At 36.1% G+C, this 12,527-nt stretch overlaps 1 protein-coding gene across 8 annotated transcripts in view; it reads right to left on the reverse strand.

Annotated features, from left to right (window-relative positions):
- LOC311287834 (solute carrier family 24 member 2) overlaps nucleotides 1–12,527 on the reverse strand; it is a 110,613-nt gene that overhangs the window by 57,118 nt on the left and 40,968 nt on the right. For 4 of the 8 annotated variants that reach the window (XM_084404915.1, XM_084404919.1, XM_084404917.1 and 1 more), the window contains exons 3-4: nucleotides 3,559–3,597; nucleotides 1,234–1,342 (exon numbers count right to left, since the gene is read on the reverse strand). In XM_084404915.1, coding sequence (XP_084261041.1) covers nucleotides 1,234–1,342; nucleotides 3,559–3,597 — 148 coding nt within the window. The remainder of the gene's footprint in view (nucleotides 1–1,233; nucleotides 1,343–3,558; nucleotides 3,598–12,527) is intronic. The other 4 variants (XM_084404921.1, XM_084404918.1, XM_084404920.1 and 1 more) reach the window with 1 other exon arrangement.

The raw sequence follows: 12,527 nt of genomic DNA on the forward strand, positions 1-12,527 counted from the left end.
TTAGCAACAGCAGGAGTGTGATTTATCAGCCTAACCCATGTGTGAACACATGCAAACAATGTGTTAGGTGCATTCTGGTTAAGCAATACTGGCGTCATTTTTGTGGGAGCATTTTTCTCTGTTAACAGATATTGTCTGGCATACAAGTTATGACATGCATTTTATAAAATTGGAAATTATATTATTGCACTAAACATACTGTAAATTTCAGAACTTAAAACTTACAAATGTAAAAGAGCATTTATTGAAACCAAGATGCAAAAACTACTTGCTTAATGCTGCTGCAAACTTGACATCACACTTGCCAAAGCAACTCTTCTAATTTTCTTTTAGTTGAAATGGATGTACTAAAATAACTAAATCTGAAATCAATTAAATTAAAGAAAAAAGTATAGAATATAAAAAAAGCTAATAAACTTTAACTGAAATTTAAATGAAAACAAACTAATTTTAAATATTACTGAAAAACTACAATAGTATCTCAATGATACAATCGCCTCCACGGCAACACATCTACTTCGCTATATAAAATCACTACACTATTGACAATGGACAAAATTTTACTAATGTGACTGCACCTTTACAATACATAATAAAATACCTATGTAACATGAAAGTTCTCTACACTTTTTTATTTATTTACATTTTTCTTTAATTTCTCTCATCAAAATCAGCAGACACACCAAGCCACACCGTAACACTACTGCACTTCATCAAACCATGACACACAGTCTACAAAAATATCTGTCGCAAATCACTAGCTCTCACAATAGGGAAACATATGGAGGAATACATCTCCTCATTATTACAATAAAACTGATAGCAACTTATGTATCAGATGAAAGGAGAAATGGTGTTAAATGAAACGTATTTCAAATAAATAGTAGAATAGAAGAAAAACAGGAAATTATCCCCCCATTTTCTCATGAATGTAAAGCATATCTATCTATCTATCTATCTATCTATCTATCTATCTATCTATCTATCATGTGCTTAATTATCATGAACATCTCTCCATGCACAAAATAGTTTTTAATAATTTTGTATGTAACATTATTAGTTAGTTAGTTAGTTAGTTAGGGAATCACTTGTTGAAATAATTCTGCAATTCAGAGCATGATTCTGTTTTTAATTAATGTAGATATAGTGTGTGTGTGTGTGTGTGTGTGTGTGTGTGTGTGTGTGTGTGTGTGTGTGTGTGTGTGTGTGTGTGTGTGTGTGTGTGTGTGTTACCTTCACTGAGAGGGTCAAGTGTGTGAATCATCAGCTGAAAGATGCTGTTCCTCATTAGGCTGTTGTGTAAAGAGGCAGAGCTTCCTCCTCTCTGCAGCCTTGGTTTGGCCTGTGATAGGAGGAGAAACATCAGTGACATCACTGTAGAGTATAATATAATAATAACCTTTATTTTATATAGCGCCTTTAGAGCAGATTCTAAAGGCAATTTACACAATTAAACAGATAAAAATACAAAGAATGTGTTTTTAGATGATATTTAAAAATGCACAAATTCCGTAAATCTCTAAAATGAGAATAAAGTGCCTTCCAGAGTCTAGGAGCATAGGATGAGAAAGCCCTGTCCCCTACAGATTGCAAACTTGTCTGTGGACCAGCCAAAAGACCAGCTTGGCAGGAGCACAAATGACGCCAGGGATGTGTTCATTTCTCCTGACTCAAGTCAGGATCCTAGAAGCTGAATTTTCCAGTTAGTAAAGTGTGGTTTTGGGGAACCTAGCAAGAAGAGCACTGCAGTAGTCAATGTGTAAAAAAAAAAAAAAAGTATAGATAAGCCTTTCTGTCACAGGAAAGGATAGGGCGTAGTCTAGCAATATTTGAAATAGTTGGAAAAAAAAGCCATTCTTAACAGTATATTGCATGTGTCATGTGGGTCAAAAGATAAACTCGAGTCAAATATAACTCCTAAACTTTTTCAATTAGTTTGGAACTCCAAAACAGAGCCATCCACATTTAGAATAAGTGAACCAGCTTACCGAAGCTGTTGAGGAGAGACAATGAGTAAAACCTCAGCCTTTTCACTATTAAGATTTTTGGTCATCCATGTTTTTATCTCAAAAATCCACATTTTACAGCCACCAGGCTTAGAGTGGATATACATCTTAGTATCATCTGCATATAAGTGATAATTAACCCTGAGTGATCTTAAGAACAATCCAAGAGGGAATATATAAATGCTAAAAAGTAAGGGACCTGAAATTGAACCCTGAGGGACACCAGTAGGGTCAGAGCCAATCTCAGGCCTGAAACCACTCTGGCAAACGGGCAGCGATCAGAGAGATAAAATCTAAACCAGGCTAAAACAGTCTCAGAAACAGTTTCAAGACTATTGAGTGGGAGATTGTAAATAGTTAATAAGAAGTAATGTAGTTTATATTCAACTGTATTATTGATTTGACTGCATGGACACTATTGACTGGACGAAGACATCAGAGTTTTCTGCAGAACTGCTTCATAGATTGAATGAATTAAATGAATAATTTATATTAATTTAATATAATAATAATAATAATAAGTAATTTAATAATTTAATTTAATGATCTTTACAAAAGAACTGAATCAACACTGAACTGACTTCAGCTGAACAACGACACTATTTTCCTTTAGAGCTGTTGTACAGCTGAAATGAACTCTGTTTGCATCATTGAATAATTTTCCTGTCATCACTGTAAAGCTGCTTTGAAACAATCTTTATTGTATAAAGCGCTATATAAATAAAGGTGACTTGACATCACAATAAAGGCTTCAGAGTGACAGCATGGCAGCACACACTCATGGAGTATAACCATGGCTCATCTTATGGGAGCAGCGTATTTGGCGATTTCTAAACTGAGGCTGGATATCCTGACCGGTCAGGGTGATTGGGGAGAAGGGTTAAGGGCAGGTCTTCAGAGCAGCTGATGCTATAGCAACATGACAGTGCAATCAGAAGAGTCAGCTGCTGGACAACACAAGCATACAGGTGTCAGGAGTGTGTGTTGTGTTGTGCTGAGACAAACACTCAGTAAATTGCTCTGAGGATCAGGGAACAGAGTTAGCAGATGTCGGGGAGCCGTTTTTACTGTCACTTTAATGAAAGTAGGTGAAGACTGTAGCACTATCTATCTATCTATCTATCTATCTATCTATCTATCTATCTATCTATCTATCTATCTATCTATCTATCTATCTATCTATCTATCTACCTATCTATCTATCTATCTATCTATCTATCTATCTATCTATCTATCTATCATCCAATAAACTATTTAAACAAAAAAGAAGGCAGTTTTCTTTTCTTTTTTTTCTATTGTGGAACAGAGTGTAATAATGCAAGCATCATGCTTTACATTATAGCAGGGGCAACGCTGGGGTTTCTGGGCCTCCTGGCTAACTTCTCTGTCGAATTTCGCTATAAGTTGTAGAGGGGCTGGGTATGAGAGAGCTGGCCCCCAATAGCGCATACTGTCTGAATCGTCCTAATCTTCCCCCCATTACGGTGCCCCTGTATCACAGCACAAAACTATCATAAATGGACAAATGCACAGACACATGGACAATACTTACCGACAGTTTGCTGTCATCCTCCACTTCACTAGGGCTCAACTTCACAGTCAAGAAATGAACAAAAAGAGAAAGAAAGAAAGAAAGAAAGAAATAGAAGAGAAGAGAAGAGACAACAGTACAGTGATGTGAGACAGGACCAGCAGACAGTAGACTGACATCAGACTCCATAGAGGCACATATACACTAACAACACATCAACTTACAGTCAAAGCTGGGACAGAGCTTGCAGAGTGTGTTTGACCTCTGACCTTACCGTGAGTGTGTGCTCTGACCTCACCAACAGTGTGTTTTGACTACCATAAAGGTAAAATGATGCCATAAAGAATCGCATGCGCAAGAGAAGCTTTGTAAAGGTGTAAATCGAGTTTAAAGCGTAAGAGAAAATGGTTTGCAGCATTTTACTGTTATTCATTACTGTAATTCATGTATTGTGAAATTGCAACTTCATGCTAACACAAAATAAATATGACCTGTATTCTTCGGACTTCCATTTGTCCATGCTTACATTTTTGCCACATTATTTTTTTTTTTTCGGTGAAACGCGACCAAGAGCATTGCAAGCCTGTGAACAGCGATTAGCAAGCGAAAACAAGAGTTTAAGAACCGCAAAACAGATTGGCTGCGTAAAACCAAAATTTGTGTAAAAATAAACTTTTGCAAATGTCTAAATGACTTGTTGTGTACGTAGGGCAAAAAGTTCCCAAAATAACCCGATATGTACAGTTCTGTCTTTCTTTTAGCTGTGAATATACATTTTTTGCACAATTCTCTAACTCACTGAGTTTTCCAAGGTGAGGAGGAAGGCGGGATGAAGCCAATCAAATTAGGTTGTCACACTGACTCTCATTATCTGATTGGTTCAATAAACACACAGAATGCCAATACATTTTTTAATTTTATTTTAGATGCCAAGACATTTATCTTCATTTAGTTCAGCATTGTTCTCGCTGTAGGAATAATACTTTTAACGCACAATATTTTAAGTTTTAATATCATGTATATAATGTATGTAATGTTGGAATTCTAAGTTCATTTGTTACATGATTTCTGTATTATAATCTTTTATTTATTATTATAATTCTTTATTTATTTTATTATTATGATTTTATGTTATTATTAATTTAATTGTTGTATTTGTTTTGCTATATCTAGCCATGTGTATATATAATATTGTCTTATTATTTTCTCTACATAGAGATGTTACTCATATTCATACTCAGAAGGTCAGTTGCTCTAAATCATTTTGATATGTTGTTTTAATGCTCTGGCAATACAAAATGTATTTTCTTGTCATGCCAATAAAGCTTTCGGAATTGAATTGAAATGAATCGTGCCAAAACTGTAAGCGCAGCTAAAAGACAGATGCTGCAAACCATTTTTTTGCACTTGAAACGCGATTTACACCTCTACAAATCTTCTCTTGCGAATGCAAATTTAATTTACGCTTACAATCTTATGTACACTTCCACATATCTTACTCTGCGCATGTGATTATGTATGGCATCATTTTACCTTCATAGACTTCTGACATCTGACCCCACAGAGATTGTTTGACCTCTCACCTTAAAGAGTGTGACCTCTTACCTCACTGAGAGTGTTTTAACCTCTAACCTCACAGAGTATATTTTGTGACTTCTGACCCTGTGTTTTGACCTCTGATATCACCAAGTGTGCAGTTTCACCTCTGACCTTCTAGTGTGTTTTGTCCTCTGACATCAAGGGTGTTCTATTACCTCTGATTTCACAGAGAGTGTGCTCTGCTCTGACATTTAACCTCACTGAGTGTATATTTTGACCTCTGACCTCACCAAATGTGTGCTGTGACGTCACTGTCTTATGAAATATAACCTTCCTATTTGTGTTCTGACCTCACAGTGTATTTTGACATTTCCAATGTTTATACCTTAGACCCTACTGAATGTGTGTATTGACCTCTAACCTCACCAAGTGTGTGTTGTCACCTCTCACCTCAGAGAGAGTGTGTTTTGTCCTCTGAGAGTGTATTTTGACCTCTGACCTCACCTAATGTGTGCTGTGACGTCACTGTCTTATGAAATATAACCTTCCTATTTGTGTTCTGACCTCACAGTGTATTTTGACATGTCCAATGTTTATACTTTAGACCCTACTGAATGTGTATTTTGACCTCTGACCTCACCTAATGTGTGCTGTGACCTCACTGTGTCTTATGAAATATGACCTTACTGATTATGTGCTGACCATGAAAAGACGTCAATAAAACAGCTTCAATGTCACTTAATGTTACATTTACCTCGGAAAAGCCATTCAGTGACCATAAACTCAGGGCTGGAATGGGGGGTAACGCGGGGGACAGAGTCTGGGGAGGAAATTTCAAGGGCACGGCGTTCCAGTTCAAATTGGTTCGATTTTTTAGGGAACTGAAAGGTATTTCTATCTTTTATCCACTCAATAGCCTACGAAAGTGATACGAATTAAGCACAAAAACATAGCACAATTTAATTGCACAATTAATCATTAAAAGATCACAATCTCGATTCAAACACCCACACGATCTTACTCCTAAATGACAGTGATTCGGCTCTGTCTATTTTTGATGAGTGCGATCACAGTGAACATTCAGATCTGCTTTGGCGCTGCCACTGACCCAGAGAGAGCAGTTGTCATGTATACTATAGGTATGAAAAAGCTTCACAAACAGTCTTTTCAACCACACAGTATCAGTATTTCTTTGTTACAGCAATTCAAATTATCACAGAAGTACTGGGAAAAAAGTTTATAATTCAGATATAAACACTTATCTTTTGAAAGTAACTTGATGTATCATTACATTTATAGTTATATTAGGTGTTGACAGTTAAAAATGTATTTGTCATTGAATAATTCATTCAAAATCACTGATTCATCCAGTAATGAAACAAGTGATGTTGTTATGAGTGAGTCATTGAATCATTTATTCCAACTGATTTAAAAATAATAAATCATAAAATATATATATATATATATATATATATATATATATATATATATACATACAGTATATATATATATATATATATATTTTTTTTTTTTATGTCTATGGTAACATCTTCAAAACAAATTTTTTATAAAATGAAAAACATCACATTTCAACTTTGTAGTTTCTTTTGCTCCCTCTGCCGAAAGTAAAACTGGAAATTGTATTTGTTTTAGTCATGATTACATTATTAATCATATGTCATATGTAAACTAGTAAAACATTCCAAATTATCAAAGGAATTGTCTCCTGTTTCAAAAGATCTGTACACAAATCAGTTAAAAAGAGCTTGTGTACAAAACAAAAACATTCAGAGATATGAAAACCAAGAAAAAAATGCCTAATAAAAGCATAATCATAAGCAGTTTGTTCAATAACAGGGATTATGCTAAGAGCTCTTTCAATAGGACAGTTAACAACAACTTAATAATGAAAGTTCAAAACTGAAAGTTGCTGTTTTTAAATATCTTTATACTTATTTGAGAACGTACATGTATCAAAATCTAGCAGTCAGTCACTGATTTCAAAAAGTGCACATAGTAAAAGGTATGTCACTGCAGTCAGGACTCAGGAGCATAAAAGATTGTCGACAATAGTGATAGCATGCACTTTTAACAATTGCTGAAAAAGAATGAATTCAAGTCTATGGCCAAGTGCTCAACTATAGGGCTTCAACAACAATTGTACATGTACCATATGAAATAAATAAATAAAGCCAAACTGGTTTGTAATAAGTGAATAAGATAATGCTGTTTTTGGAGTTGTTTAATCATCCTTTGGTGAGATATGGATATTATTTGCAGTTGATTTCATCAAAGGCTGTGTGGCTGTAAGTCAGTTGTAAGTCAGATGCTCCTCTCTGCCTCGTTGCTTCTGCTGCTGTTTGCGTTGGTGTGCGTCTGAAAAGCTTTGTATATCTTTCTGTTTTGAATCATTATTTACTATCATTCCTTGTTGTTTATACTGCTAAATATAACTTACTCAACATCACACATTAACCTGACATAGCTAGCTTCAATCTAAATCGTTATTGCTAGCACAACACGCTAGTAATTCGCTAGCCTGTTAGCGTGCCATCCGCGCGCTCTTTATTTATTTATTTTTCTCGCTCGCGCCTTTTACGAGTCCATCAAACAACTTAGGTGAGTAGGATCAGTCAACAAACACGGTAAGTCATGTCATCTTCTCCTCTTATTGTTACTTGCACCTCATGCAACATGTTTAGTATATCCTTCTCTGTCAGCACAGGATTTACATGTCAACTAGACACGCATCCAAACTTTAATCGAGGATAGTAAGAATGCAAGGGCTTTAGATACTGCTTTGGATGCGACTAGCTTAGTGAACTCTGTACATTGTTCAGTTCTGGCTGAAGTAGAGACCATGCAGCAAGGCAATTGGGTGACTGTATAGTCGCGGGACAAAACACTGCTCTTCCGTTCCGATAACAACATTAAACAGGTTCTCCCCACTCAATGAAACACCCACTGAGAATCCTGTTGATTGTGCCCTATTTATTGGTGATTCTATTACACGGAACGTGAAAATAGAGACACCAGCCACCATAGTCACATGTTTGCCGGGAGCCAGAGCGCCTGACATCAAAGCAAATTTAAAAGTGCTGGCAAATGCTAATCGTAAATTCTCTAAGATTATTATTCACGTCGGAACAAATGATGTTCGACTCCGCCAGTCGGAGATCACCAAAATTAATATTAAAGAGGTGTGTGAACTTGCAAGTACGATGTCAGGCACTGTAATTTGCTCTGACCCCCTTCCTGTTCGCAGGAGTGATGAGATAGTCAGTAGATTGTGTTCACTCAATGGCTGGCTGTCAAAGTGGTGTCCGCAAAATAATATAAAATTCATAGACAATTGGAAAAGTTTTTGGGGCAGACCTGACCTGTTGAAATTGTTTTGAAATTTGGCTCATAGTCTTAGAGATAAAACATGACAATCTGGGGCTCAGGTCAGGAAGCAGACAGACTGGCTTAACCGACCGTCTGCTAGCTGTCTCACGTCACCAAGGTCAGATAAATCCCATCACATAGAGACTCTTTCACCTAGCTATCATCACATAGAGATGTGTGTGTTCCCCGAATTTGGAAATCCCAAAAATGTTTCAACCCTTCTAAGGTTAAAAATTGTATTGATGTTCAACAAATAAAAAACAGCTATAATACAGATGAGCAAATGATAAAGCTTGGGTTGCTGAATATTCGATCCCTTACTTTAAAAGCATTTATTGTTAATGATATGATAACTGACTATAATCTAGATGTGCTGTGTTTGACAGAAACCTGGCTAAAACCAAACGATTACATTACGAATCTACCCTTTCTGTCAAAGATACTAGAAAAGGCAATATCTTCACAACTATCTTCCTTTTTAGAAAGAAATGATATCTGCGAGGATTTTCAGTCAGGATTTAGACCATACCATAGTACTGAGACTGCTGTCATTAGAGTCACAAATGATTTGCTCTTATCATCCGATCGTGGTTGTATCTCTCTATTGGTGTTACTCGATCTTAGTGCTGCATTTGACACTATTGACCACAACATTCTTTTAAATAGACTTGAAAATGATTTTGGCATTAGTGGAATTGCATTAGCATGGTTTAATTCATACTTATCTGACCGTTATGAGTTTGTAGCAGTAAATGAAGAGATGTCTTATCGATCACAAGTTCAGTATGGCGTACCACAAGGCTCAGTACTAGGACTGTTGCTGTTCACTCTGTACATGCTACCATTAGGAGATATCATTAGGAAGCATGGAATTAGCTTTCACTGTTATGGCGATGATACTCAGCTCTATATTTCTTCACAACCTAACGAAGACTACCAATTCACAAAATTAACGGAATGCATAGCTGATATAAAAAATTGGATGACTAGTAATTTCCTACAACTAAATTCTGAAAAAACAGAGATTCTAATTATTGGACAAAAAACGTCCTCACGTAATAACCTAGAATACTGTCTAACACTTGATGGCTGCTCTGTTAAGTCTCCGTCGTCAGTTAGGAACCTGGGTGTGCTCTTTGATACCAATCTTTAATTTGAAAGTCACGTGTCTAGTATCTGTAAAACCACATTTTTCCTTCTTAAAAATATATCTAAATTACGCCATATTCTCTCATTGACACATGCGGAACAATTAGTTCATGTGTTCATGACCTCAAGGCTAGATTATTGTAATGCTCTACTGGGTGGTTGCCCTGCATGCTTAATAAACAAGCTACAGCTTGTCCAAAACGCAGCAACTCGAGTTCTTACCAGAACCAGGAAGTATGACCATATTAGTCCTGTTCTGTCAACACTGCATTGGCTCCCTATTAAACATTGTATACATTTTCAATGCATCCTTCTCCTATTTAGCACCAAAACTTTGGAACAGTGTTCCTACCATTGTCCGGGAAGCAGACACACTCTGTCAGTTCAAAGCTAGACTAAAAACACATCTCTTTGACCTAGCATACACATAACACATTATAGACTTCTATAATTGAATGTTAGGCTGCATAGATCAGATCAGTCGGAACCGGGAACACTTCCCATAAATCCTGATGTACTCGTTACATCATAAGAAGAATGGCATCTACGCTAATTTTAGTGTTTTTGTTTATCCCGAGGTTTTCCTGCAGCCTGCCGGATCCAGGCTGTATCCAGATCTGATGAAGGACCTGCGCCTGGACCCGATGTCATAGCGGGGTGCTAAAGTGCCAACTAGTTTCTCCTTATGGAGGATCTTTTTACCACTCTACAGATAAAGCGTTGTCGGGAAAATTCGGTTCGCGTATCTACCCCGAAGTGATAAAATTCTGTATCAAAAATGTTAAGGCCAGACAAGTAGTTTTTTAAGGCTTGGTTTGTAGGGAATTACAAACCTGCGCACATACAGTATATTCAAACGCGCATACCAATATACTGAACTCGTAATATGCAGGTTATATCACAGGTTTCGCGATTAAAGTCTGAGTAGAGTTTCCTGTTAAAACGGTGTCGTGTTAGCGGCCCCTTAGTTAATAACTAATGATCGTTGCGACGGAAGTGAATCAATCAAATTAACTTTAGCTGGAAAATAACTTTATTCAAGAACTGCTATAAAGCCAAAACAATCTCTGTTACTTTAAACTATCCTTGTATCTCTGTAAAGCCGCTTTGGAACAATCTACATTGTTAAAAGTGCTATATAAATGAAGATGACTTGACTTGACTTGACTTGTAGTTGTTGTGTTTCATCTCTTCTCTTTTTTTCTGTTCTTGTTGTTCCTCTTATCTTCAGTGATTCTACTTGTTAATCATCACTTGTAGAGTTATCTACCTTATTTCACTAACTGCAACATTGCTTCAGTGTTACTTTTACTCTCTATAGATTCGATTGGGACCATATGAAAATTGAGTGTTTCTTTAACACTGTAGAACAGCAACATGCATTTTTCTTCATTAAATAATTTAATACAATTAATTTGAGAAAATTGTCTTGGTCTTTATTTAACTACGAATACACATTAAGAAACATGATAATTCTAGAGAGGAGCATTTTGATAAATATATGCACTATATTGCATACTTATTGTATTTTTACTTAAAGCTGCAGGCCGTAACTTTTGGGTTAAAAATTGTCCAAAATAATTTTTTGAGCAAGTACATAACCAGCCAGTGTTCAAAACTATCTGCTTGCCTTAGCTCAATTCTAAACAGTAAGATTGTAATGATGTTTTTAATTCCAGTGGTACTGGTGGATTTCCGTGGGAAATTCAAGCATGTCTTTGCGTCATTACATCACATCTGTACACATAAAGAAGGTGTCTCGGCTAGTAGGCTATATTGCGTGTGAGGATGTTGGAGGTGGAGATTTATAGCCTTTTCTCACAGCACTTGATATAATTAAACTTATCAATTTGATGGCGGATCCAGAAAGGTTCAAACGACATTCACCATGTGACAACTGGAGATTCACTCATTGTAAAATGCAAAAGACTTCGGACTTCAGAGTGGCTACATAAAAAAAGAGATTGCAACCGAGCCTATGCCAAAACAAGGATAAATATCGGAAGAGCATTAAAGGGATAGTTCACCCAAAAATGAAAATGCTGTCATCATTTACTCACCCTCAAGTTGTTTCAAACCTGTAAGAATTTCTTTTTTCTGCTGAACACAAAAGAAGATATTTTGAAAAATGTCTGTAACCAAACAGTTGATGGACCCCATTGACTTCCATAGTATTTTTTTTTCCTACTATGGAAGTCAATGGGGTCCATCAACTGTTTGGTTACAGACATTTTTCAAAATATCTTCTTTTGTGTTCAGCAGAAAAAAGAAATTCTTACAGGTTTGAAATAACTTGAGGGTGAGTAAATGATGACAGAATTTTCATTTCTGGGTGAACTATCCCTTTAAATGTCGTCACACAATGGAAAGAAAAAAGTATAATTTGCACGGTTTGACGTGATATGATAAGTGATCGTTAGATTTAATCAGCACAATTTACTACAATGCTTTTTTTCCCTTAGTTGGTCAAAACAAAAGTGGATGTTACTTACTTGTTCAGATGACATTTTCCAGTGAAAATTACTATGTTGATCATACTTCCAAACAGTAGAATCTGTGATTCCGAATGACAGTATCCACAATGGCACGGCACATTCTTATCAAAACATTGGATTCATCCGCACTGTGCCATACCGAGGCACAACCCACGTAAAGTTGATAATTCCGCGAATAACTGCAATAGCAGATTTCGAAAAGAGATGGCGACAAAGAGGAAAAACTACGGACTGCAGCTTTAACCTGTTCCTCAAATATAATGTAAGCTATGTTTGAAAAAATCTATCATGGTTTTAGTCACCATTTAAATTTTTATATTTCAAAAAACAAGCAGAAATATAATTGTCATTAAAACTTTATTATTATAAAACTTGCCATGTAGCCTACTGTACCTGATACATACCACAGTTAATTGATAT

The sequence above is a fragment of the Rutilus rutilus genome (genome assembly GCF_951802725.1).
Source record: "Rutilus rutilus genome assembly, chromosome: 3".
In the NCBI taxonomy this organism is placed as follows: domain Eukaryota; kingdom Metazoa; phylum Chordata; class Actinopteri; order Cypriniformes; family Leuciscidae; genus Rutilus; species Rutilus rutilus.